Source organism: Falco punctatus, assembly GCF_963210335.1.
Source record: "Falco punctatus genome assembly, chromosome: 8".
NCBI classification, from domain to species: Eukaryota; Metazoa; Chordata; class Aves; order Falconiformes; family Falconidae; genus Falco; species Falco punctatus.
The window spans coordinates 64,033,487-64,057,566 of NC_137588.1; the positions used below are offsets into that span (position 1 = coordinate 64,033,487).

At 41.6% G+C, this 24,080-nt stretch overlaps 1 protein-coding gene across 1 annotated transcript; it reads left to right on the forward strand.

Annotated features, from left to right (window-relative positions):
- The first annotated feature begins 13,236 nt into the window (after nucleotides 1-13,236).
- Nucleotides 13,237-22,722, forward strand: CDC23 (cell division cycle 23). The gene is made up of 16 exons (XM_080397815.1): nucleotides 13,237-13,459; nucleotides 13,531-13,603; nucleotides 14,504-14,641; nucleotides 14,896-14,938; nucleotides 15,267-15,372; nucleotides 15,468-15,600; nucleotides 16,733-16,910; nucleotides 17,012-17,109; nucleotides 17,344-17,425; nucleotides 18,023-18,176; nucleotides 18,329-18,448; nucleotides 18,821-18,896; nucleotides 19,219-19,280; nucleotides 20,151-20,229; nucleotides 20,330-20,449; nucleotides 21,224-22,722. The coding sequence occupies exons 1-16, from the start codon at nucleotides 13,338-13,340 to the stop codon at nucleotides 21,392-21,394; spliced, it is 1,755 nt and encodes a 584-aa protein (XP_080253941.1). The 5' UTR covers nucleotides 13,237-13,337; the 3' UTR covers nucleotides 21,395-22,722.
- Nucleotides 22,723-24,080: the final 1,358 nt, after the last annotated feature.

Genomic DNA, 24,080 nt, shown 5'->3' on the forward strand with positions numbered 1-24,080 from the left:
TTAGAGTAATTTTAAAACACAAGTATCCTTCAAATGGCTACACATTTCTAGTCCACTGAAACACCATGGTGATTTAAGCTAACCTGTTTTACTTTGAGTTAGGACAAGAGGAGAATGTATGTTCAACTGCCAACTTCCAGCAGATGAAGGGATATCTTTCAGAGGAGACACAGGAATAGTTTAAATCACTATTAACTTAACCATTAACAGTCATCTGACCAAATGCCACTATGCAACCTGGGAAGAGAAGGCATCAAGTGCCATAAAAGTTCTTCCAGATCATGTCAGCACCTAATAAAACAGAACAAGGATAAGCAGTAAATCATATACTACCAGGAGCAAAGCTATACAAAGCAGTATTTTCCCCTCTTGAACCAAGACTGTCACCAGGAATGTTTATGATGATGTATTTTATTATGTACTCCATGATGATCGGGAGTCATCCTAACCTTTCATGATGATAAGAAAAACAAAGTAATTTACTTGTATTAAAAACATCCCTACAAATTCCCTTACATTGCACCTCCATTATATTAATCTAGTTGAGCTTTTGGGGGTTTTATATTTCTTGCTCTTGAAAGGGAGGAGATATATTCTCTATATAAGTTCAAAATACTTTAACAACATGGGCATCTAGACAAAATTCACAAAACTCTCCCAGAAACAGTTTAAAAAGAACGGATTACAGAAGTTATGTACTTCAATGGTTCAAGTTAACACTCAACATACCAGTGTTGGAGTTAAACCACCAGTTAAACTGAAGGTCCTCAATATCCCAATTTCTGTTCATCTGTGGAAAACAGACTGGAAACAAGCTATGTCATAGAAGTCACTATTGGGTTTCTTGGACTTTCTAATCTATCATAATGAGGCTAGCACCAGACAATTTAGATGTACTAAATTCTGTTTCAGAACGGCATCACTCTCAATTAAAGAAAATAAAGTCAATTATGTGCAGAACACACTTTAGTAATATTTAACTTCATTTTCCTCAGGATGCCTAATATGGTTCCCTGTTACATCAAGGAAATAAATTTTACATTTGTATCAGATCCAGTGACAGCAGAAACCACTTTTGCAGTAATTCATCAACGTGGTAGAAGTCTACATGTGCACTACTTTATCTTCATCCAAATCAGTACAGCTCAGTTAACAAGCTAGAATTTTAATCGAATTAGCACAGGTAATAAAAGCCCTGTAATCTAGCATTGCTGTTTACTTGGATATTCACAATGTCCTCAGAAATTCTTCGCTTGAGCAAGGCTTGCAAATCACTAAGTTCCAAAAGAACTGGTGAAATCTGAGTCATCACAACTATACTGAAAAGTTAATTACAATTAATTTATCACCACCACGGTAGAACTTAACCTGCTAAAAACCATTTTTAATTTCATTCTCACACCAGGCCTACGCAGCAGAAAGAAATCTACTTTCTTAATACATGCACCAGTACATGCTGGGGGCCACTGATCTGGAAAGCTGTTTTGTAGGAAAGGGCCTGGGGGTGAGCCAGCAGTGTGCCCCTGCCACACAGAAGGGTAATGGGGTCCTGGGCTGCATTAGGAACAGCACTGTCAGCAGGTTGAGGGAGGGGACCCTTCCCTTCTACTCAGCACAGGGGAGGCCACACCTGGAGTGTCATATCCAGAGACATGGACATACTGGAGAGAGTCTCACAAAGGGCCATGAAGATGATGAAGGGACTAGAGCATCCTTCCTACAAGGAAAGGTTGAGAGAGCTGGGACTGTTTAGCCTGGAGAAGAGAAGACTCAAACGGGGATCTGATTAATGCATGCAAATACCCAAAGGGAGGGTGCAAAGAGGATGGAGCCAGACTCTTCTCATCAGAGCCCAGTGACAATACCAGAGACAATGGGCACAAACTGGAACACAGGAGGTTCCCCCTGAACATCAGGAAACACTTTCTTACTATGAGGGTGACCAAGCGCTGGCACAGGCTGCCCAGAGAAGTGGTGGAGTCTCCCACCCCAGAGATACTCAAAAGCCTTCAGGACATGGTCCTGGGAAAGTGACTCTAGGTGGACTTACTTGAGCAGGGAGGTTAGATCAGATGACCTCCAGAGGCCCCTTCCAACCTCAACCATTCCATGTGATTCTGCGAATTTTGCGCATCTACAGCCACAGCACAAGTTGAGCAACGCACCCAAATCCAAACAAGACTATGCACAGAGTCAGTACCCAAGCTCATGCCCTGTGTTCCAGTCCAGTGTGTGAGCCCTAAGGAATCACACAGCTTTACTGCTTCCAACTACAAAGATTTGTGTACTGGAAAAACATCATGGACTACTAAAATACCACACTGTGATATGTCTTGCTCAACTCCTGCTGTGCTCATCAAGCCTGTTGTTTGACCTTCTCTGAACCAGAAATACTTTACATTATCAAGAAGGTTTTCACAGCAGTCTGAAGATCCTTCTAAGGTATGCTGCTTTATACAAGATTCTTGTTGTCACATTCTCTCCATTCTTTTCCTGTAGGGGTAAAGGAGAACACACAACCCAGAAGTTCCACTTTACAAACTCAACTATTCTCCATTTTCTTACCTGCTGAACTTTTATTTACTCTGGCTATACAAAACCCAAAACCAACAAAACAACCCCAAAACCCAAACCCAAAACAAACCTAGGTGAGTCTTTTCATTCTATTGTCTTGCTCAGACACTACAGTTAGGACTTCTGCTCTTGAGCAGCGATGATGTTCATCAACTCTCACAAGCTGTCCATAACTGCCAAGACAAGCTATTTTTTCAAGGTAAATTCTACAAGTGTATCCAGAGTATCTTCAGCATCTTAGGAACTATCATACTGTTTTGACAACTATCTGTTTTGGTTTTGTTCTCTAATACATACAGCTCAACTTTGCACTATGGCTTTATTAGCCCCACAGAAACTAGTCACAATGTTCTCTTGCTGGAGAGAAATTGGTTTTATAGCAGCTGTGTAAAGAACTGTTTTTTTCATAATGAAGTACACAAAAACCACTAGTAACACTAAGTTTCAAAATAATATTAGAGAAAAACTGTATTTTATTTTAAAAGATCAAGTTGATAATGACATCCTTCCTATTAAATATACCCTCTCAGTACCACAGATGCAAAATGGAAATGCTACTAAGCATTCTTATTTTGTGATGCGCTGAGCAACCTCAAGTCCCTCTTACAATCAGCAGCAGCTGTGGGTACTGGTCATTTATTTATTTTCTAAGGTCAAAATTACTGCTCCAATTTGTATAGCATGCTGCTGCCTTAAAACATAGTAACAGATTGCTGATCACCATGAAACACCCTCTCTTTTCTCAAGTGGAGAGTAAGTATAGTGAAAAAGAGGGTGGGGTGGGGTGTGTGTGTGAATTCCTGGACAGACCAAATGTAAATAAGGATTTGCAGAAAGAACATGTAAAAGTTTCCTGACTTTAGGAATCTGCACCGACTTGTTCAGTAACAAAGTTCTGACCTATCAGGGAACTATCAGCAGCTGTGACCACTATTTTGTTTCCATGCTCAATAGTTCCTAGAGGGAGGGGAGAAAAAAAAATATCACTGCATATCAGTAACTTTTACTTCTTCCAACATAAACTTTCACCAATAATGAAAGGGGCAGTCTTGCCTTCCCACACTCACTTCTCTCACTCATGTTAACTCCAGTGGCCTCATGAAAAAAACAGCAAAGGTTTTTCAGCCCAATTGGTTCTTTCATTACCTTCTAGGCCTAGCATCAAGCGAGGATGGAAGGTGCAGCATCCTACTACTGATGGGGCTGTTCATCAGTCACAGACTCCTGCTGCTCACCTGCAAGACCAAGACCACCAGTCAATATACTGTCCCCAACCTCTCTTCTCCTCAATGACTTCTAGGATGCATAGCAGCACACTAAATGCAATCAAATCAAACTAATCTAGTTCTGACAGTTCAGCTTAACCATAATTTTTGAAGGATAGTTAAAACAATTGTCTCGGTCTCTTGAAAAGGAAGCAAATCCATTCTCCATTAAGTCAGTTTAGCAACAATTTGAAGGCCTTTGAATAACTGGATCTTTAAGAACCTGCATGGTTCTTTACAGTTTCACTGTGATATCTACTGGTCTCAGCGGGCAATATGCTAAGCAAATGATGTATGCTGGTTTCCTCAGAGCACTTTGGCTAGTTATGCATGCATAGCTGATACTACATTTGAACTCATCAGAAGCTGCAATTAAAACCTCTTCAAAACAGAAAATATACGGCATGAGTCAATGGATTTTTCAGATATAAAGAAGTGATTCAGGCACAGTAAACACTTTTTCTACATGACTCCAGGGTCCTCAGAGGCATTTTATGTCACTTCATCTCAATTACCCTTCCAAGAAAGCAATTCGGATCTGAGCAAGACAGAGGAAAAAAAGACATTACTGACAACACACAAAAGCCTACTCTGATGTCATAATGCTGTATTACTTGAGTCATAGGCAGATTTCCTGGAATTCAGTTTTGAAGCAGGAAAGCAACGATGAAGGGTATAGAAAGAAGAGCAGCTACCTGCTGTGAGTCAGAGAAATTATTTCAGATGCTGATGAAGTTATTATTACGGCTCAAAACTAAAGCAGCTTCCCAAACTGCCCTTTAATACATTATTCAGCTTCAAAATACTCCCCATATCAATTTTCCACATACTGCAAATGAAGAATACAATAGTTCTAACTCTCTCACAGTAGTTTGAGTCACAAGATGGTTTTCTATCTCCTTACTTCCAAAAAAGACAATTTACGGTAAACTCAGCTGCCACTACCTGTTCTGACACTGTTGTTCTAGCACCACCCTTTACGTAGCAGCACTGACAGAAATCACTGTCAGTGCTCTGCTACATTATTTTAAGACTTTTTTCCATTATGCTACGCTGCATTCCACACAAGAAAATTTCGTGCTTTCTTTGGAGCAGGAATACTTCGTGGCTGCGTGACGCTAGCGGTCTGTGATAATGGGTCAAAAGGACAAACCAGAAGGATTGTTGTAGCTGCATGCAAAGACCTGCAGGGTTCTAGCAACACTGAGTTGTTCTTGTTACTAGAGAGACTACCTGAAACACAAAATACATTAATCATAAAACAAGTAACCTTAAAAAAACCAGGCCTTAATGGTATTTGGACCAGATGCTCAAAGTGTCCATAGCAATCCAGCATTATGCACCAGTGCCCTCAAATAAAATTAAAATAACCCTAACGTGATAAGGATACAAGAGCACATACATTTCTGCAGTTCTTATACAGATCTTTACAAATAATAATTGTAGGAGGAAAAATACCCTTTTTCACATCAAACCTATGGGTCAGCTCCAGCAGGGAGCCATTTCAGTCTGACTGCCATCCGGTACCTCTTCACAACTAGCACTACCTTCTCACTAGCAGACAAAACACATGGGTTCCAAACCAATTGATGGCAAACTAAGCTCAAACTGTTGCTGCATGGGACAGTCCCATCTTCCCATGCACTCTTGTAGCCTTTTTGCCATCCAAGCGAGTAGTCCTATAGTCTCCCCACAAGCTGGACAAGGTGATTGAGCTGAATTCACTCTTTCACCCAAAATTTGTTTAAAGCCAGATCAATTTCCCAATTCAGTTGATTCTATGGCTGCGTAATTGCTACCAGCATGACAGAGGCATTAGGATAAACCAGCCTGCAGCAGGTAAAGATCAGGAAACTGCAATCCGAGCAATGTGGCAAAGGAAACTAAAGGTGTTCAGACATTTTTAACATTTCAAGATTTCTGCCCAGTTTAAGTACTTATTTTGCCCTTGCAGCACAGACAAGTAGAGCAGAACACACACCCACAACTCACCTTTTGCAATATGAAATCTAGCTGATTAGCCTACCACCGTGGAAGCATCTCAAGAGGGCAGAGCAGGTTTTACCACATTCACATTAAAGCCACGGGCTATCACAGTCCCAAGTTCTCTTGGACACAAAGATAATCCCTGTAAAACTACGGATATACAAGCGAGGTATGAAAGCTTGCTGACTTGCTATGGATGTTACAATTTTGTGGACAAGGACTACATTCTTTCCAGAACTATCTGCACTCTACCTGTCATTTAAATTCTGATTAAAAAGAGTAAGCAACTGTTGCAGTGAATTATATTACTCCATCATGTCTGCAATGAAGACGCGTCTGTTTTCAATCAGGGCAGTTTTACTTTCCCTGCAGTGTATTCTATCACCGTTTGTCACCTAAGGGCAAAGGATACATCGCACTGCATCAAACAGCTGGGAAAAAAGATGCTTCTGTGCTCATGACTCACATTAACATGCTCTCTGGACAACAGACATTTTAGCTTGTACTGGTCGACGGTCTGACTGTGGACTATAATGCAACTTTGTCACATGAGATATCCTGCAGTACATTCCTCATAATTAATAAATGGCTCCCTGTTTTTGTTATGCAGCATATATTATTTACAAAATTAACAACTGGCATATACATAAAGAAATAAAGGAGGGGGAGGGGAGAAAGCACAAATTTAAGATGGAAAAGTTATATTAAAATCTACCCCTTCCTTTCTGCCCACAGATTGCGAACCCTAGCTTCCCATTTTTCAGTGTATTTCAAGTGTCATTTCACAGCATGGAGTGTCTACTTCTGTCCCAAGACAACCACCGTCCACACCAATGCACCTCACTAGGAAGCTTTGCTCCTTTCATAAAACTCTTAATTTCGTATCACTTGTCAGACCTCCAGTTTAAACTACCTCCTCCTGTGCGTTTGCATTCTTTTTGTGTTTATTCACAGCATTCCCACTTTGCCCACTCACAGATCTGTCTTGGTCTTAAAAGATTTAGCTGCCTGAAACAGTTGTTAATGACCCTGCCAGTAATCACCTCCAGAACTACTGGGACCAGTGTCAGATTGCCACTTCCACTGCTGTAATAACCAGGTCAGAACCAGCACGAAGGGTTCCTGTCAGAAAAGCCAAACACATAAACTTCACCAAGAACACAAAAGGTGCCAGCTCAACGGTCCCTGTAGCCCAGCCTCTGCTAGTTGGTTCTGACAAGGTTCTCAGTGCAGAAAATCCTGTGTTGAGAACTTCCTCATAGCAGATATACACAGTAGAGCTACCTGTTTCAACACACCCAGTAGCTCATACTGACCTTACTGACACAGGACCCCAAAGGATGGCAGATGATGTGACTTCCATATGCATCAAACGTCCTCTCCCTACTTCCCACTGCTCTCCACACCTTGCAGAGTGCCCATCTCGGCTGCTTGGGTCCCTCTAGTCCTGTAGTCTGATAGCATCTCTAAACCTGTGATTTGTTGAAACATTTCTGTACCTTCTGTATTTCTCATCCCCCTCCCCTTCTCCATATTAACATCCAGTCTGAAGGAAAAGTTGGTGCGGCGAGGAGAACTGCAAAGAGGTTATTAAAACCAGAATTTCTTGAGAAGTATCTAACCAGGACAAGTGCAGCCAAACCCTACCTGCTGCTGAAATTAAGATATAGCTGAATTGGTAGCATTGGCACGCCCTCGCCCCTACAGCTGCAGCATTCTTTGCTGTGGTACTCCCTCCCTTATGGGCACTGTTTGCTGAGATCCAAGAGATACCAGTCCTGCTAGTGTTGCTCTTAACCAACCTTTTCATTTCCCAATTCCCTAGCAGCTTTCCTCTCGTCATCAGTTTTCCCGCTCACATTCCAGGAATGGCTCTGCCGTTTCTCCCCAGTACCGTACTACTACCTCTAAGCACCTATACCAGGAATTCCAAGTATTAGCAGTACTATGCAGAGGAACTAGACAGGCTAAAGCCTCTATCCGCACTGACTATTGATAATTTCTATATATCAAAGTCCCTAAAACTAAAGACAGATAATTTGGCACAGATGAGAAAAAGCTCATAGAATTAATGTCTTTGTTAGCAGAGATGATGCCGCACCTGTGTGATACCTCATCTTTAAAATGAGACTTTTTTTATACATCCATTTCACACACTTCTGCAGAATAAGCACATTACCTATTTAAACATACATTAATTGCATCTTTGTTCTCCTTAATAACAAGAGCAAGCAAGAGGGCTGATTGTTATCAGCTGTGCAATTACATGATTATTTTGGAACTGAACTACAGTTTTATTTGGTAATGGCTTTGACTTTGATACACATAAGTTAAAACACTTCTACTTCTCAAGCTGCACTACATGCCTGATAAGGCTGTGCCTTTAAAAAAAAAAAAAAAAAAAAGGAAAGAAGGAAAAGGGGCCAAGTTTGATTCCCACTGAACTTATTTTGCTCTTAGATATTCCCATATCACTCTGCCTTTGATTTGGGGAGGGGGGGGGGGAAACCAGCATTATAAAGGGATAAATATTTGGCTCCCTATCTGTGGACTTAAGTCTTGCAATTTAGAAAAAAACACAAAGGAAAACTCAACTGCAGCTTTGTGACAAGTATCTGGCAGTTTTGTAACTGATTATTTGGCTACAGTTAAATCACAATAAAAGGCTGCCCACTAACACCAAAGGTTAAATACATCTACTTTATGGGCCAGAGGTGTATTTGCAATTAAGAACCTTTTACAAATGCAATGAGTGAAAGACACTACATACACACATCAATTTATTGCTCCAACTAGCTGATTCTTGCAGGAATCTATATATTAATAAAGTACAATCTAGATGCTGTAGGTACACATTTGTGCCATCTCACATGAGGATGATGCAGTTCATTGAACATGCTGTTTAGAATACATCCTAGAAGGTCAGATCAAATTCCTTCTGAACTCTGCTCAAAACAGTTACAAAAGTATGCCAAGTACCTACCAAGTTCATACTTTTCTAGCAAAGAATTTTCTTTAAAAACATGCTGTTGTCACACTAAGACCTTCTGAGGTATAATTTTTCAAGAGGCAGAAACTGTTCAAAGATCTTCCATCAGTGTTAGTGGCAGTCTTTGAAATGCTATCACCTGGTAACCTACATCCTGGACCTGAAGAATGAGAAACATCTTGATTGCTACATGGACAGAATATTTATATACATATATATGTACACGTACTTAAGTTAAAGAAGTTACCTTCAAATTTCACTTGAAATAGTACAATTCAAGTATCCAAAAATCAATTATAGGATAGCCAGTTTAAGAAGATTCATACTACTGTTTTGTTTTTTTTAGTTTTGTTTTGTGGGTTTTTTTAAACCAAAGGTCACTTAAAGAGGTCTAACACAGCATACACATGCTCTCCAGGCAGAAATATAACTCTCATTTCTGGAAGGGAGAACATTATTAAAGAGAAATATAAAGGATATTGGAAAGAAAAGCTTGTCCCCACGGGCTTAGAAGTTTGACAAAAGTCCCCTTCAATAAATAATAGTAATTCCACCCTGAGGAGCTCAACAACTGTACCATGGAGCTGACACAAATTTCTGGGTAACCTTTTCCCCTTCTGACAGGCTATCTCCTGCCTTTTGAAACTTTCCACAGTTTGTGAGAATTTATTCTTCAGTCACAATGTAAATCAAGTATAAATGGTTTCCCTCACATCTTAGGGTCACATGGTTTCCAGGCTCGAACCTTAATGATGTCCTGGCAGACTGTACAGCAAGCAAAAGTAGGAGTTGCATTAACTGTGCTCAATAGAGAATGCAACCAACAGTAGAAAAGAAGTTATTACATCAAATTTCTCAGTATACAATTTTACAAGAACCTGTAACCATAGCTGATTTTTAAACAAGTTAAAAAGCACAGTCTGATAGCATCATAATAAAAAAGCCGAATTCAGATAATGCAGAAGTCTGGATTTTCTCCAATGCTGTCAACAGATTAAACTCCCTGTATTAGCAAGACATTTGGCTTGGTAAAGGCCACTTAGATTGGATCTCAATGAGCATCAGCTGTGATTTGAAGATTTTAACTTTGGAAAAATAGAAGTCCTTTTAAAGTAACTACCTACACACCCATTTGCATGATGGACACCATTCCACACACACATGCTGATTTCATTGGGTTTGTGACCACATTTCTGTGAGGGACTAGAGACAGTTTCACCCAGGTAGCCCTGCAATGACATGGTAAACAAACTGCTCTTCCAACATCACCCAATTAGTAGAGCTAAGTTAATCTGTATCTCCCTAAGATATTATCAGCTTTCATGCACAGAGGATTTAATTAGTCCTGTGCTCTAAAAGCCAGCCCTGGGTGTCACTTAAAAGACGCATCTATTACACAATGGAATGACAGGAAGAATTATGAGTTCTCATTATGAAGCACATATTAAGCAATTGAATTATTGAACTCGTAGCCATCATTAAGTACCCTCTCATCCTTTTTCTTCCTGCTTCCAAGAACGAGTCCAAAGCGACACCTTCTGCTGAATAGCTGGAACCGCAAGTAACAAATCCATCTGGTTGGGTACCAAAAACCAAGTATGTTTTCTCTCTAAACATATTAGTATGTCACAGCGGTCAGAACTGCTGCTCTTCTACTAAAGCGATCATATGAACAGCCAGAGCATAGCTGCCCAAGTGACACACACCAGGAACCTGACAAAGGATATTTTGCCTAGATTTCAGCAAGCATCCAAACAAGCAGCACTTTGTGCGTTTTGTGGTTTCGTAACTCTTAATGAAATCTCATAGCACACCTCAAGCTCGTTGTTACTGCCTCCAGCCAAGAAAACGGCATGTAACACACAGTGGGCCCAAAGCTGAAGATAAACAGACGCTGATAAAATTACTTCACAGACCTCACACATAAAAAATAAATCACTAATTGGATTCTTGTAAAAACTGAACATCCTTAAATCAAAACAATGTAATTATCAAACAACTATAAAACACAAAATTTAGAAGTACAAACCAGCCCACTAACAGCTGATCCCCAGATACGGAGAACACAAAAAAGACTGTAAGGACAAAAAAAAAATTATCTTCAGAAAAAACACTGAATCTCTTTCCATCTGTGTTTTGGGGTGGGGCAAGAAGAGAGGGAGTGAGAAATGACTCAGGCATTTTCTGTGTTAACCAGACCCATCTTTGTAACAACAGGAATAACAAAGAAGTTTTTATTACATCTTGGATATATGGGCTGGCAGAGTAATAGCAGTATTTTCTGTCAAAGCTACAACCGCACTTACAACATATTTGGCTAAGATTAAGAAAGGAAAAAAAACATGCAATACTAAAATCACACTTCAAACAATGGACTAATTTGCTTTGTCTGTTTGAAAGACCCAGAAAAACTATAAATAACCCATCATTAAACAATAAACTGGGCTATTCCTATTTTTGTCAGTCTTTGCAGAACAACCTTGATTTCAGCAGGCTGCTCCTCCATATCAGCAGAGACACAACCTAGAAACTGTCATAGTAATCATCAACAAACAGAAAGCCAGTGGTAACCTTAGAATCTAAACGGAATTCACTGTAAGACACAGTGACATTCAGTGGGTCACAAAAAAAGTAGCTTTCCTTATGATAATAATGAATCAAGTGTGGTGACATCATGCTAATCAATTACACTTCTTTCATTACCAGTGAACTTGTGGACAGTTCAAACACTGGGTCCTCTGCTTCAAATCACTTCTGTAATAAAAAAAGCGAAGGACACTTTCACGATACAGACTATATACTGCCCTTAACATCAGAAAAAAGAGGGAAAAAAAAAAAGTGTAACCTACAAATGACATACAAAATGAATTTTCACAGTATGGTTTCTTAATTTATTTAAAAGACAGAGTTAAAGCTGACATTCTGATACTGGAATGACACAACCGTGCATTATTACTTTTCTGGAAAAAAGTTTAAAATAAAGTTGTGGGGCACAACGATCCCGAAACAAGTGCTTAAATTTCTGTAGGTAGAACGAAACACCATAAAAAAAATATGCAGTTTTATTACAGCCTAGTGTAATTCCAGTGAAGTTCCCAGAGCATCACAGGAAAAAAAACGCAACAGAAAAATAATCAGAGGCTAAAATAAAAATAATACTGTCTTAAAAGTACAGGCTTGAGACCAGTATTAGGACCGATTGTTCTTCATGGTTTTTAGCACAGGAAGTAGCAGTGTATGAATAAAAAATTTCTAATTATGCTAAGTTAGGAGGTGTTATCAATACAAAGGCAAATTGAAATACCCCATTAAGAAACAATCAGATGACCTTGACCACACAGCAATGTAACAAGTGTTTCTGCTATCAGCTAGGAACTAATCAACTAAGAAACAAGATAGACTGGAGTTTCTTGATCTCAGAAGGATTATGAAGCTCCAGTGTTACTGGACTTGTGATCCCAGCATCACCAGTCCAAGACTCAAACGAGCTGAATTATGTAAAGGAGAGGAAAAATTAGAAATAAATGAAACACTGAGTCAGCACTGAATGAGTTTTTCAGCTGCTGTCAAGTGGGGGAAGGTTCTCCAAAATGTCTCCTTACAATACTAACACTTTCTCAGGCTCCTCTGAAGGGTCTTTCTTCTAGCTTTTTCCAGTCCTTGTTTCGCTTCACTCTGTAGCCTCAGCTTCTGCACCTCAGTGTAGACATCTGGTAAAGAAAGCTATCTACTTTAGCGGAAAGGCTCAAAGCCCCAAACCATTCAGACAGCATACAAACAGCAGGTGCAGGCTACTTAAGAATAAAATAAAATTAAAAAAAAAACAAAACTCAGAAAAAAGGGGAGGGTGGCACAAAGATAAACAGTCTCACACCTCCAAAAAGTAATCTCACACCTCCAAAAAGTAAAGGAGCATTTAGGACCCGTGTATTTGGCCTTTCTCAAGGGCACTTTGTGTTGCTCTAATTCCCCCTCCCCGCTCCTCAAAGAGACACCGCCCTGGGCCCTGCTCCCGGCCCGGTCGACTGCAGGCCGGGCCCCGGGGCCCGCTCCCCGTTACCCAGGCCGTCACCCGCGCTCGACTGGCAGCGCCGTGAACGGCAGCACGGGCCACGAGGGCAACGCGGAGCCCCCGGGCCAGGCCGTAGGGCCCGGCAGGGCCAGCCCGCCTCAGCCCCAGGGAAGGCCGCGCCAGGCTGGGCGACAAGAGGCGGCGGCCGTAGGGCAGAACAGCCCTGGCACCGCCGCGAGCGCGCGGTCCAGCCCGAGCAGGGCAGGGCAGGGCAGGGCCAGTCCGAATAGAGCAAGGCCGTGCCGGGGCCCCGCCGCGCTGCCGGTGCCCCGGTCGCTGCGGAGCGCTACGCAGCGAGAACGCGCCTCCGCGGCCGCTGGCCAATCAGGCGCCAAGGCTCCTCTGACTGGGAGCGAGGCGCCCCGCCTCACCCAAGCGGAAGCTGCGTCCGCAGAGCGGAAGGGCGCCGCCGGACGCGGGGCTGCCATTGGCCGGGAGGCGCGGCGGCGGGATGGCGGCGGCGGCAGGGCTGGGCGGCGGCAGCGACTTCTCGGACCTGCGGGAGATCAAGAAGCAGCTGCTGAGCGTGGCGGAGCGCAGCCGCGAGCGCGGCCTGCAGCACAGCGGCAAGTGGTGAGCGCGGCGGGCGGAGGGGCCCGGGGCCGGGCAGCGGGCCGGGTGCTGACGGGTCTCTCTCCCCGCAGGGCCTCTGAGCTGGCCTTCGCCTTGGACCCGCTGCCGCTGAGCGAGCTACCGCCGCCCCCCGCGCTCACGGAGGTACGGCCTGGGGGTCCGGGGCGGGGGGCTGCGCCCGGAGGGTGCCCGTGAGCTCGAAGAGAAAGCGCTGGAGCTCTTGCTGGCAGGGCTGGCTTGTGTTCCTGCCTGCAGCTATCGGGGAAGGTGTGATGGCGGTCCTTTTAAACCGTGCGGGAGGCGGTTCTGGGCCCTGCTTGTCTGACAGGGCCGTGGAGTTCCCCCCCGTTACATATTTAACAGGGTGGACAGAGCTGGATAGGCTTTCGCAGATGAAAGCATTCCATTCTATGTGTTGCTGTGCCCTAAGTGAGATGCTCTGTAAACAAAACTTGAAATCGTGCTACTTAATTTTTTTTTAATTCATCTTCACCAAGGCCAGTATTTGTTATAATACAAGTTATGTTGCGCCATTAAACTTGTGCTCCTTCAGACACAACAGAAACAAGCAGTGTCTCCATCCCCACCTCTGTAGGTGTTTAGGTATATGCCTGGTTTTCTAAATTACAGCAGTGTAACATGTCATAAGTGCATTTTGAGACATATTTACCAAGGAAATGTTCACATATGTGTTAGCGGTTTAATATGGTTTCATAGGGAATTCCTGAATATGTTTCTTATTTAGGGTCATTTTTACTCACTGAACAGCTAATTCATGCCTTTTGTCAGCTTGCCACAATATGTTTTCTGGAACCTCACTATTTAAATGTTTCTAACTAGTCTGTACTTGTTATTTGAAAACTAAGAATCTGATCACGTCAGGGGAGGGAGAGGCTTTTCTAATTGCACTCAAACCGTCTTTGGGGATGGATAAACTACATCTGTAGCTTTTAGAGCAATGTCATTGGTGCATTTGTAACTAGGTGATTTTCCTAAAACATATCAGAGCTTTTGAAGTCTTAAAACTCTTCTGTGTCCCTGCAGGAGGATGCTCGTGATCTGGATGCCTATACATTAGCCAAGTCTTACTTTGATCTAAAGGAGTATGACAGGGCTGCCTATTTTCTACGGGGCTGCAAGAGTCAGAAAGCTTACTTCTTGTATATGTACTCTAGATACCTGGTAAGACAGAAGGAAAAGTTGCCTTTTAGCACTGAGCTTCTCTGCTTCCCACCCCTCCCTGGTGTACCTTATTTTTTACCTGTTCTGTTCCAAATGATCACCTCAAAGTCCAAATTAGATATCTGGGGGGGAAGGGATGTTCCTTTTAAACTGTGATGTTTGTGAAAACTCAGTTTACATGCTGCTGCTAGCATTGCAGCAAACATAAGGAATATGTTACTGTAATGTAACCGTGGTTTTCCCCTTTTTCACAGTCAGGGGAAAAGAAGAAGGATGATGAGACAGTGGATAGTTTGGGTAAGTCTCTTATTATTGATATGTTAATATATTATTAACACGAAGCTTCAGTAATACCTCTTCGTGTTAATAATCATGGTTTTATGGCTTTCCCCTCATCTTTCATTCTCTCTCAACTCATTGGCTTAATACAGGTTACAGATTTCCATGTGTTAGTTCCGCTGTTAAAGCAGTTGATCAGGCAAAGTGATTTAAAAAGAGGAAAATAATCACAGGCTGGGAAGCCTTCAGGTCATGTCAGAGATGACTCTGAATATACCCTAGGCTTCACAATTGCTGTGGTAAGACTCTTGGTTGAAAGCTAGCTGTTTGACTTATCTTCATGCAGGACCTCTGGAAAAAGGACAGGTGAAAAATGAAGCTTTACGGGAATTGAGAGTTGAGCTTAGCAAGAAACACAAGGCACGGGAACTGGATGGATTTGGCCTTTATCTGTAGGTGTCTGCATGTATTTCTAATATATTTGTGTGCATTTGCGTGGATATGCAGAGTTTCATGATTCTGATTAACTTGATAACTTTCCCTACAGATACGGGGTTGTGCTGCGGAAGCTGGACCTGGTGAAAGAAGCAATAGATGTGTTCGTGGAAGCTGCTCATGTCTTACCTTTGCACTGGGGAGCCTGGCTGGAACTTTGCAACTTGATTACAGATAAAGAGATGGTAAAACTTGGGAGATTGCAGAGTTTAACCTGATTCAGTAACAAAAGATTGAGGTGCCACAAGACTGATGTCGCCTACTGCCTTATTCTGTGAGACTTTATCAGGCAAGCCAATCCAAGATTGTAAATTATGTGGTTAAAGCCTCTTCTTCCATTGCTTGCCATGCTGTAGCTTTAGCATCTTTATACAGGCAGGACCAATTTCTTATCATTCACTCACAAAGTGGTTTAAGAAATGGCTAATTTGTATATTCTGAAGTAGTTGTTAGCAGGGTTATTGCCTTGTCATGTGAAGGAGTTACACAGTCATTGAGCACTTTTGGTGGCCTGAAAGGATATGTAGAATCACTGCTTTTAAAACAGTAATGTAGGTGTTCCCTTTGTCAAATATGAAGCCACACATAGTTCTTTGACACAGTTCGTCTCCTGAACTTAGATACAAAAACAAAAGAGATTATTTTTCTTTATGCGAGGGATTTTATGAGACCACTCCTGAAATTCTTCAGTCAGTTCTGACTGGTGGAATATTTAAAAAACTAGAGGTGGCACAGAAGAGAGACTTACTGATTTGTGGAAAAAAAATTGCATTTTTGATGAGTTTATTTGGAGTCTGTTCACTTTGAACATCAGTATTTTACCACTGTTTTTGATGAGCTAACATAAGAAGAAAATACAGTCTTTTGAAGGCTTCAGCGTTTAATGGAGAATTAAGGCCAGTGGCTGAAACGGAAGCCAGGTGCTGTCAGATTTGAAGACAGTTGCTTTGATGATTGACCAAGTGAAATGGTTTCAATTCTGCAGTTTCAGCCATTGTGGGAATAGATTGGGAGCAAGTAAACAGAATTATGAGGTCCATGTTGTACTGCTTTTTAGACTGGATGTCTTAATGCTCCTTTTCCTGTTTCAATATTCTCAATTTATAGGCATTATTTAGTTTCTCCTGTGGAAGAACCTGATGTTATTTCTTGGTCCTCATACTGATCTTTTGTAGCTGGTGTTGTGGTTTAAGAAAGCAATTGCAGAAAATCCTTCTACCTCAAGACCATGGGAGGGAAGCTAATGGGTTATTTGCCAGAGGTGGCTCTTAGAATACTGATTGTCATCTCTTCCTCCTCTTCTTTGGTTCTTGCTAGTTGAAGTTCCTGTCCTTGCCGGATACATGGATGAAAGAGTTCTTTCTTGCACACATTTATACAGAGCTGCAGCTGATAGAGGAGGCTCTGCAGAAGTACCAGAGTCTCATTGACGCAGGATTTTCCAAAAGCACTTACATCATCTCTCAGATTGCAGTTGCCTACCACAATATCAGAGGTCAGTGACACTTCCTAACTAGTAGGAATGAGCAGTGCAAACTCTTAACGCAAACTTGGCATTTATAGTTCTTGTTCTCCTGTCTGCTGTTCTTTCTTCAGATATTGACAAAGCTTTATCCATCTTTAATGAGCTAAGGAAACAAGATCCTTACAGGATAGAAAACATGGACACTTTCTCCAACCTGCTGTATGTAAGGGTAAGCACTCTTTTCTGTTGCCTGTCCTTAATGACGGTATTTATCAGAGGTATGTTAAACACTAGCAAAGCAGCTGGTGCTGTCTAGCCTCTCTGGATATAGGTGTTCAGCTTCTGCATTCTGCTTCACAGCTCCATGAAACAGATGCAACGTATGCATTGCTGACTGCCAGGGTTTTCTTTGAAACGGTAACATGCTCCTTTTCTCATCACTTTTATTTCTTTGTTTCACTAGAGCATGAAGCCTGAGTTGAGCTACCTGGCTCACAATCTCTGTGAAATAGACAAGTATCGTGTTGAGACCTGCTGTGTAATTGGTGAGAGCCAGCTCTTCTACATACTCTTACTATGCTGTCTGCAGGCTGTGGGAGGAAATCTTGGGAATACTTGTGAAAGTGATCAGCCAGCAAGGCTATCAAAACAGCTTGGTGAATGTGAATGCAGGTGGCCTAAAAGGCAGACCATATGAGAGTACTCATTTCTCTCTGAAACAGTTGCTGTAATACTATCACTGCAAAAAGGAGTTGAAGAAATGATTATGAAGAGCCATGTAGCTGATAATTCCTTTATACCAACAATGGTATATTGCTGGCGTATAGAACACCAATGGAAATAATTGTGTGTCATAACCAGGAAATTAATTTATTAGATCATGATACAAGTTTTAGGGCCAAAGGGGTGGGGTCTTAATTGATTGGTACAACTGAAAAAGGATTGACCAGAACACTGAGAACAGACTGCTATTAGGCCTCTTGAGGTTTGAATTGGAGCTGCCTTTAATAGGACTTTTCTTATAATTTAAGTTAGGAGGTAGTATATAATACTTCCTCTACCTCTTTTCTGTTTCTCTGCTGGTTTGTTGTTGTTTGTGGTTTTTTTTTTAATTTATTTAAATATTGCGACTTTTGCTTTAGGGAATTATTATAGCTTGCGTTCCCAGCATGAAAAAGCAGCACTCTATTTCCAGAGGGCCTTGAAACTGAATCCTCGTTATTTGGGAGCCTGGACACTCATGGGACATGAGTATATGGAAATGAAGAACACATCTGCAGCTATCCAGGCTTACAGGTATCACTCGTGTACTGCACAAAATGGTGTTTGAGTCTGCATGCATAAGGATTGAAGGAGTATCCTCTATTTTTTGTTACTCTTTTGTTGAACTCTGTCTTGGTTTTGATCCTGACGGCTTTCTGACTATTTAATCTTCTTTCCTTTGACAGACATGCAATAGAGGTGAACAAAAGGGACTACAGAGCGTGGTATGGCTTGGGGCAAACCTATGAAATCCTCAAAATGCCATTTTACTGTCTCTATTACTATCGACGGGCCCACCAGCTCAGGTAGTGTTGAGAGCTGTGTTTATTGGTGTTCAGTCTGATGTGGTTGCTACTAGCTAAGGAATTTACATGCAGGAACTAAGTTGGGGAAGGGAGGGCATCAGTGCTATGTGACTTGTACAGTGTCTCTCTTCCAGATCCTTTTAGTTGTATTAGTTAACTATTAACAAGAGCTTTGTCAGTTAAATTCTGAGGAACACTGATCAGGACTATAAGTGATCTTTTATGTAAGAGAGGATGATAGACGCTGCCAGGTGTAGATTTTTTTTTTTTATCTTCCCCCTCTGCCCCCCACCTTCCTCCCTATTTTTTTTACCCCACCCTGAGATCAGCTGACTGTCCATTAAACTACATTTAGGAATTGTTCTTTTACAGACCAAATGATTCTCGTATGCTGGTTGCTCTAGGAGAATGCTATGAGAAACTCAATCAGTTGGTGGAAGCTAAAAAGGTAGGTGAGACCTGATGTGCAGAATAGGACATTGGGATGTCTCCCTGGGCACTGGGTGGAGTTGCAGCAAAATTGTGTAGCTAGCACTACTGGAAGTGCATATGGCATGTTGTTAGGAGCTAACTGAAACCATTTCTGTGATTATTACAATTGTGAAAGTTCTGCTGCCATGTAATTAGAGCAGCTGACAAAGAGTAGTCTGCAGATGATACGTGCCCCTTTGCTAGAAAGCCTTGTAGTTTTCTGTTTCTGACTTGCTTGCATGAGTCATGAGCTGGCGTTGTTTCTGTGGTGTACTTGACTGACTTTTCTTCCTTGACAGTGCTATTGGAGAGCTTATGCAGTGGGAGACGTGGAGAAAATGGCACTGGTAAAACTAGCAAAGTGAGTATGTATTACCACTGAATGGTAAATGTTGTGTTGAATGCAACTAGCACTGTAATACCTAATGATAAAATACTAAATGTAGAACAAGTGGAATTGCTGTTAGGTAGTATTACTTTTGGAGCTGTGTAATAACTGGTATCTTTAGGTCTGTAGTGACTGCAAATTCTCGTGTCCAGTTTTAGCTTTAAGTTTCCCTCAGGACAACTAGAGGGGAATCATACCATAATGTGGGTTGCACGGGACCTCTGAATCCAGAGGTGATTTGAGCAGGCAGTGCTAGCAATTATGTTTGTTGTATTGAAACTCAAAGAAATCCATGATGAAGGATGTTGTACAAAATTGTAGATTGATTGATTACTTTTTTAAAATTTTTTTTCTGCTTCCCCCCTCCCAGTATATAATTATGACACTGGGAAAGGGTCTAATGTGAAGTAACTGTGAACACTGTCACATCAGCACTAATTTTGGCGGGGATAAAGTAATTTAAAGTGGAATAAGTGAAGTGGAAGGAAAAGGGCAAGTTAAAGGTGAAGCTGCTGTACAAAGACTTTTGGGATGTAGCGGAAGAACAAGGAGCACTGGAGGAAATAGCCAGTAAATAGGATGGCAAAGGTCTGTTAAAAGCTTTAAAATGTAACAGAATAAGCAAAGGTCCCTGCTTTGGTTGTCATGGCTTCTAGCAGTTAGTATCTGACTGGCTCCCTTCCTGGTCTTTCCATGAGGAGCAGTACATGGTGCATGTCTTGCAAATTCTGAAGGAAAAGACCTGGCTTTAGTCTGGGTTAGGCCGAGTAGGTACTTTCTTGTAGACCCAGAAGGTCTTCAACAGTGTAGTCTTGTTCCAGTGGCGTTTTTCTGCTTTTCTAGGCTGCACGAACAGCTGAATGAATCTGAACAGGCAGCTCAGTGCTATATCAAATACATCCAGGATATCTATTCCTGTGGGGTAAGATGAATCTCGGGAATAAAAGGAGAAGTAAGCATGGTGTAGAATGATCTTGGAAGGTGCTCACAGATGATGATGGTTTTTACCCCTCTCTCTGTAGGAGATAGTGGAGCACCTAGAAGTCAGCACTGCCTTCCGTTACTTGGCCCAGTACTACTTCAAGTGCAAGCTCTGGGATGAAGCCTCAGCATGTGCTCAGAAGTGCTGTACGTTCAATGATGTGAGTAGTTGCACAGTCTTTGGTGTTTCTTTCTTAGGGGATCTATGACCTTGATCTTAGCTCCCCTTGGAACAGAAGGAATCCTTTATTGGAGGAATGAAGGCTGTCTGCTATGCAGGCCACATCCTGAGTGGTGGTGCTGTATATCTGATCACTAATGCTGCTGCTGATTGACTGAAAGCATGGAATATGGTGTAGATAGTAAAACTGAACCGTGTCTCATTTGGTGTTCGCTAAATGAAAGAATCTGGGGCTCCATATAGCAGTCTTAGGAAGGCTGAAAATCTTGGTGGTGTGGAGGTGGTTAAATGGTCACAGACTCGCACACTGTGTGTGTAGTGATGGTACTCACATAACTGCTTTTTTTCTCATCTTCTGTGTGTAGACAGTGCAGGGGATGTAACAGTACTTGGCGTTTGTATGTGACACTGTATTCTGAGATGTCCTGTATCTGTAAGTGGGTGCTTATTTGAAGCTTCTCCTATGTACTTTTTTCTGGAATATTTAGACAGCTTCAGTGGTTGATGGTACCACTTTCTGAAATACCCAAGTAAGGTGCAAATCAGGTGAATAAAAGGAGGGAAGATAAAATAAAGAAAAAAGTGACATACCTTAACATTTGTAAATAGCAGAAGAAAAAAGAAATGAGGATGTTCTTTATAGCTTGCAGCCTTACAGAATTATGAACCACCATAACTTATGCTGCTGACATACTGAATTTGACCCAGGAGCCACCCACCCATTCATGTATTGTTTTTTCCAAATTGTTTTCAGACTAGGGAAGAAGGAAAGGCCCTGCTGCGGCAGATCTTACAGCTTCGCAATCAAGGAGAAACATCATCCACAGATATTGCTGCTCCCTTTTTCCTCCCTGCGTCATTGTCAGCCAACAACACTCCTACACGTCGTGTCTCCCCACTCAATCTGTCCTCTGTAACACCATGAATAATGCCAATACTTCTAGCCTGTGCATTGAATGTGACATTGAGGATGGGGTTTGCAACCACTTACTTCTTTCCAGCGAAATTTCTACATGCATTGTTGCCTTCATGTGAAGGGTAGGCGTTACCAGAGCCCACAGCTGAAGATGGATGTGCCCCAGCAGACAAAGGTGCAGCCTATGTGAAAGTGCCTATGTTGAGATGTGAGAACCTGTTGTACTTCTCACCAAGTCATTCCAGTCAGAGGGCAGATGTGTTCCAATACACAGGACTACTCCTAATTGAGGGATTGGGAAGAGCTTGTCTGCTTGAGTTAAAGCATATGAAATTTAATTCTGCCACATTACCTCTGGTCTCTACTGAACTTCTTTGGATGACGTCTTAGTGGTATCATTGCTGTCTATATCGAAAACTGTTACCTGCCTGGCTACTTAAGGACTTTTGCTTGTCTTGAACTACACAGAAGATGTTCCACTAAAGCAGCGGATACAGACACTTAGATATAGGTGCCGTGTCTCTGTTGAAGGACTGAGAAGTGTCACAGGAACTCCAGGTAGCTGCAGGTGACAGCTGTTTGACATTCTGTCTGTGGATCTGACAGATACTTTGGCTTTCAGTAGAAAGGCAGCCAGTGGGATAGCACAATTAAAAAACTTAATGGTTAAATTACTGTCCTTGGGCTTCTTTATAGTGCAGTTTTTATGCATACTGTACCAAAGGAAATTGGATGAACCATAATGGATTGTTCTGTTAAGGATTGCCGCATCTCATGGACAGTATGGTGCAGGGGATTCTTCCCCTGCAGAGCTGCTGCTTGTCGCTGTTCACACCGCCAGCCAATAGTAAGGCTCGGTGTGAATTTCAAAGATGCATGTGTATGCCCACCTACTACAGCCATGACCACAGATGGCCATACTAACATAAACAAGAGGCCAGTGCCTTGGATGCACTTACTTAAAACAGAAACTGTAGAAGTGGCCTGATCCTGTTCCTACTTGCTTATATTTGCCAGTGGAACATATGTATATGCTTTCAGTGACTTAAGTACATGTTCACGTTCTCTGGTCTCTGCAGTTTCTGCGCATGACCTTAAAGTCTTTTGTATCCATGTCTAGACCTTGGGTATCTTGTTGAGGCTTAACCCTGGACTACAGATTTTGGGTTTCTCATGTTTGCTGGCTAGTCCCAGTTGGGGTTGCTATTGGAACATAAACAAACATGTACATGAACAGGGTAAGGAGCACAGCGATACAGAAAATGGGCAACAATACTGTTTGATTAATAAAAGTGTATTTTAGCTTAGATAATGGCACTGAATGCCAAGTTCAGAAACTTGTGTTTGATGAAAGTATGCTGATTGACACGCCTGCTCTGAAACTGACAATCCCTGTGGGTAATGACATCCGTTGCACAAGGTGGGAGGAATTTGTAAATAATGAGAAAACTACACATAAGTAGAGGTTACCTACTGTCTTACAACTGAAGATGTAATGGGACCGTCTCCTGGTTTTTTTTAATATGGCATATTAGTATATTTAAAATAACAAGCCAGTCTACTGGCTTTCTAATATCTTACAATACATAAATAACGTGTCACATCTTGTTACAAACATCAGTGACCTATAAAAACCAGTAGGTTTTGATTACATTTGATTGATTCTTATGCTATATAAACAGCAAGTTCTTACAATGTAAATGAAACAATTTTTGCAGCAAAACAAATCTATTAGTTCTGTCTTTCCCTTATGGTAAAACACAAACTTGAGATATAGGATAAATAATCATTACACCTATGACAGCACTCTTAATACCTGAGGCATTGGAGAAAACTTTCAAACGCTTCATGTTTTCTAGAAGCAATCAGTCGTCTAGAGAACTATTAACATTGGCTTCTTAATACTTTGTGAGAGTTTGTGGGGAAAAAAACTTACAAATGTTCTATATTATTACTATATTGACAGATCTCTGTAAAGGAGATACTGGTTTTTACATCAGTCACATTTACCAGTTAAAACTGTGTGTTATAGGGTCACATTTTGGAAACAAACTGATTCCTAGACAGATATGTGTCCTCTGGTACTGACTGACGCAGCCTTACCTCTGTGCTGGTTCAGTCTATTTTCGCCCTGGTACAGTCATAGTACTCTGCTGTTCATTGTTAATCTTTCCTAGAGTCTTTCTGTACTTGCCACACTTGCTTACAAGGATGTTACCGAAATCAAGAATGCTGGTAAGTCTAGCTACTTCTCTTCAAGTTACTGCCCTTTGGACGATCACCTTGTAAAACAAAACAAAAATTTGATCATTACATTTTTGCAACACTTTTCCAAAGCTTTAACTGCAATTAGTGGAATGGCTTATTCCAAGATTGTTTTAGTCTTTCTTGTAGTATTTCTGTTTCCAGAATTACAACTGGCCTTTGCCATTTTCTGAGGTATCTACGTGGGGGTTCACTGATACCCTGATACATTATGTCATTTTCTGCATTCCATTCTTTGCTGTTTGGAAGCTTTCTAAATCTTCTACTGTTCTGATGTTGTGGCCTAGTTGGATAGCTATCTCTGATGTTTATTTTATTAGCATATGTAGCCGGTGATCAGTTTGTACTTTTTGCTACCATTCAGCTCTCAGTCCACCATTGCTAAAGTGGTGGTGTTCCTCAGCCAGTGATTAGTGTCACGAGGAGACAG

Coding starts and splice junctions, on each gene's coding strand:
- CDC23 (XM_080397815.1), top strand. CDS start 13,338: ATGGCGGCGGCGGCAGGGCTGGGCGGCGGCAGCGACTTCTCGGACCTG. Junction 17,110..17,343: donor CCAACCTGCTGTATGTAAGG/GTAAGCACTCTT, acceptor TTGTTTCACTAG/AGCATGAAGCCTGAGTTGAG. Junction 17,426..18,022: donor TGAGACCTGCTGTGTAATTG/GTGAGAGCCAGC, acceptor CTTTTGCTTTAG/GGAATTATTATAGCTTGCGT.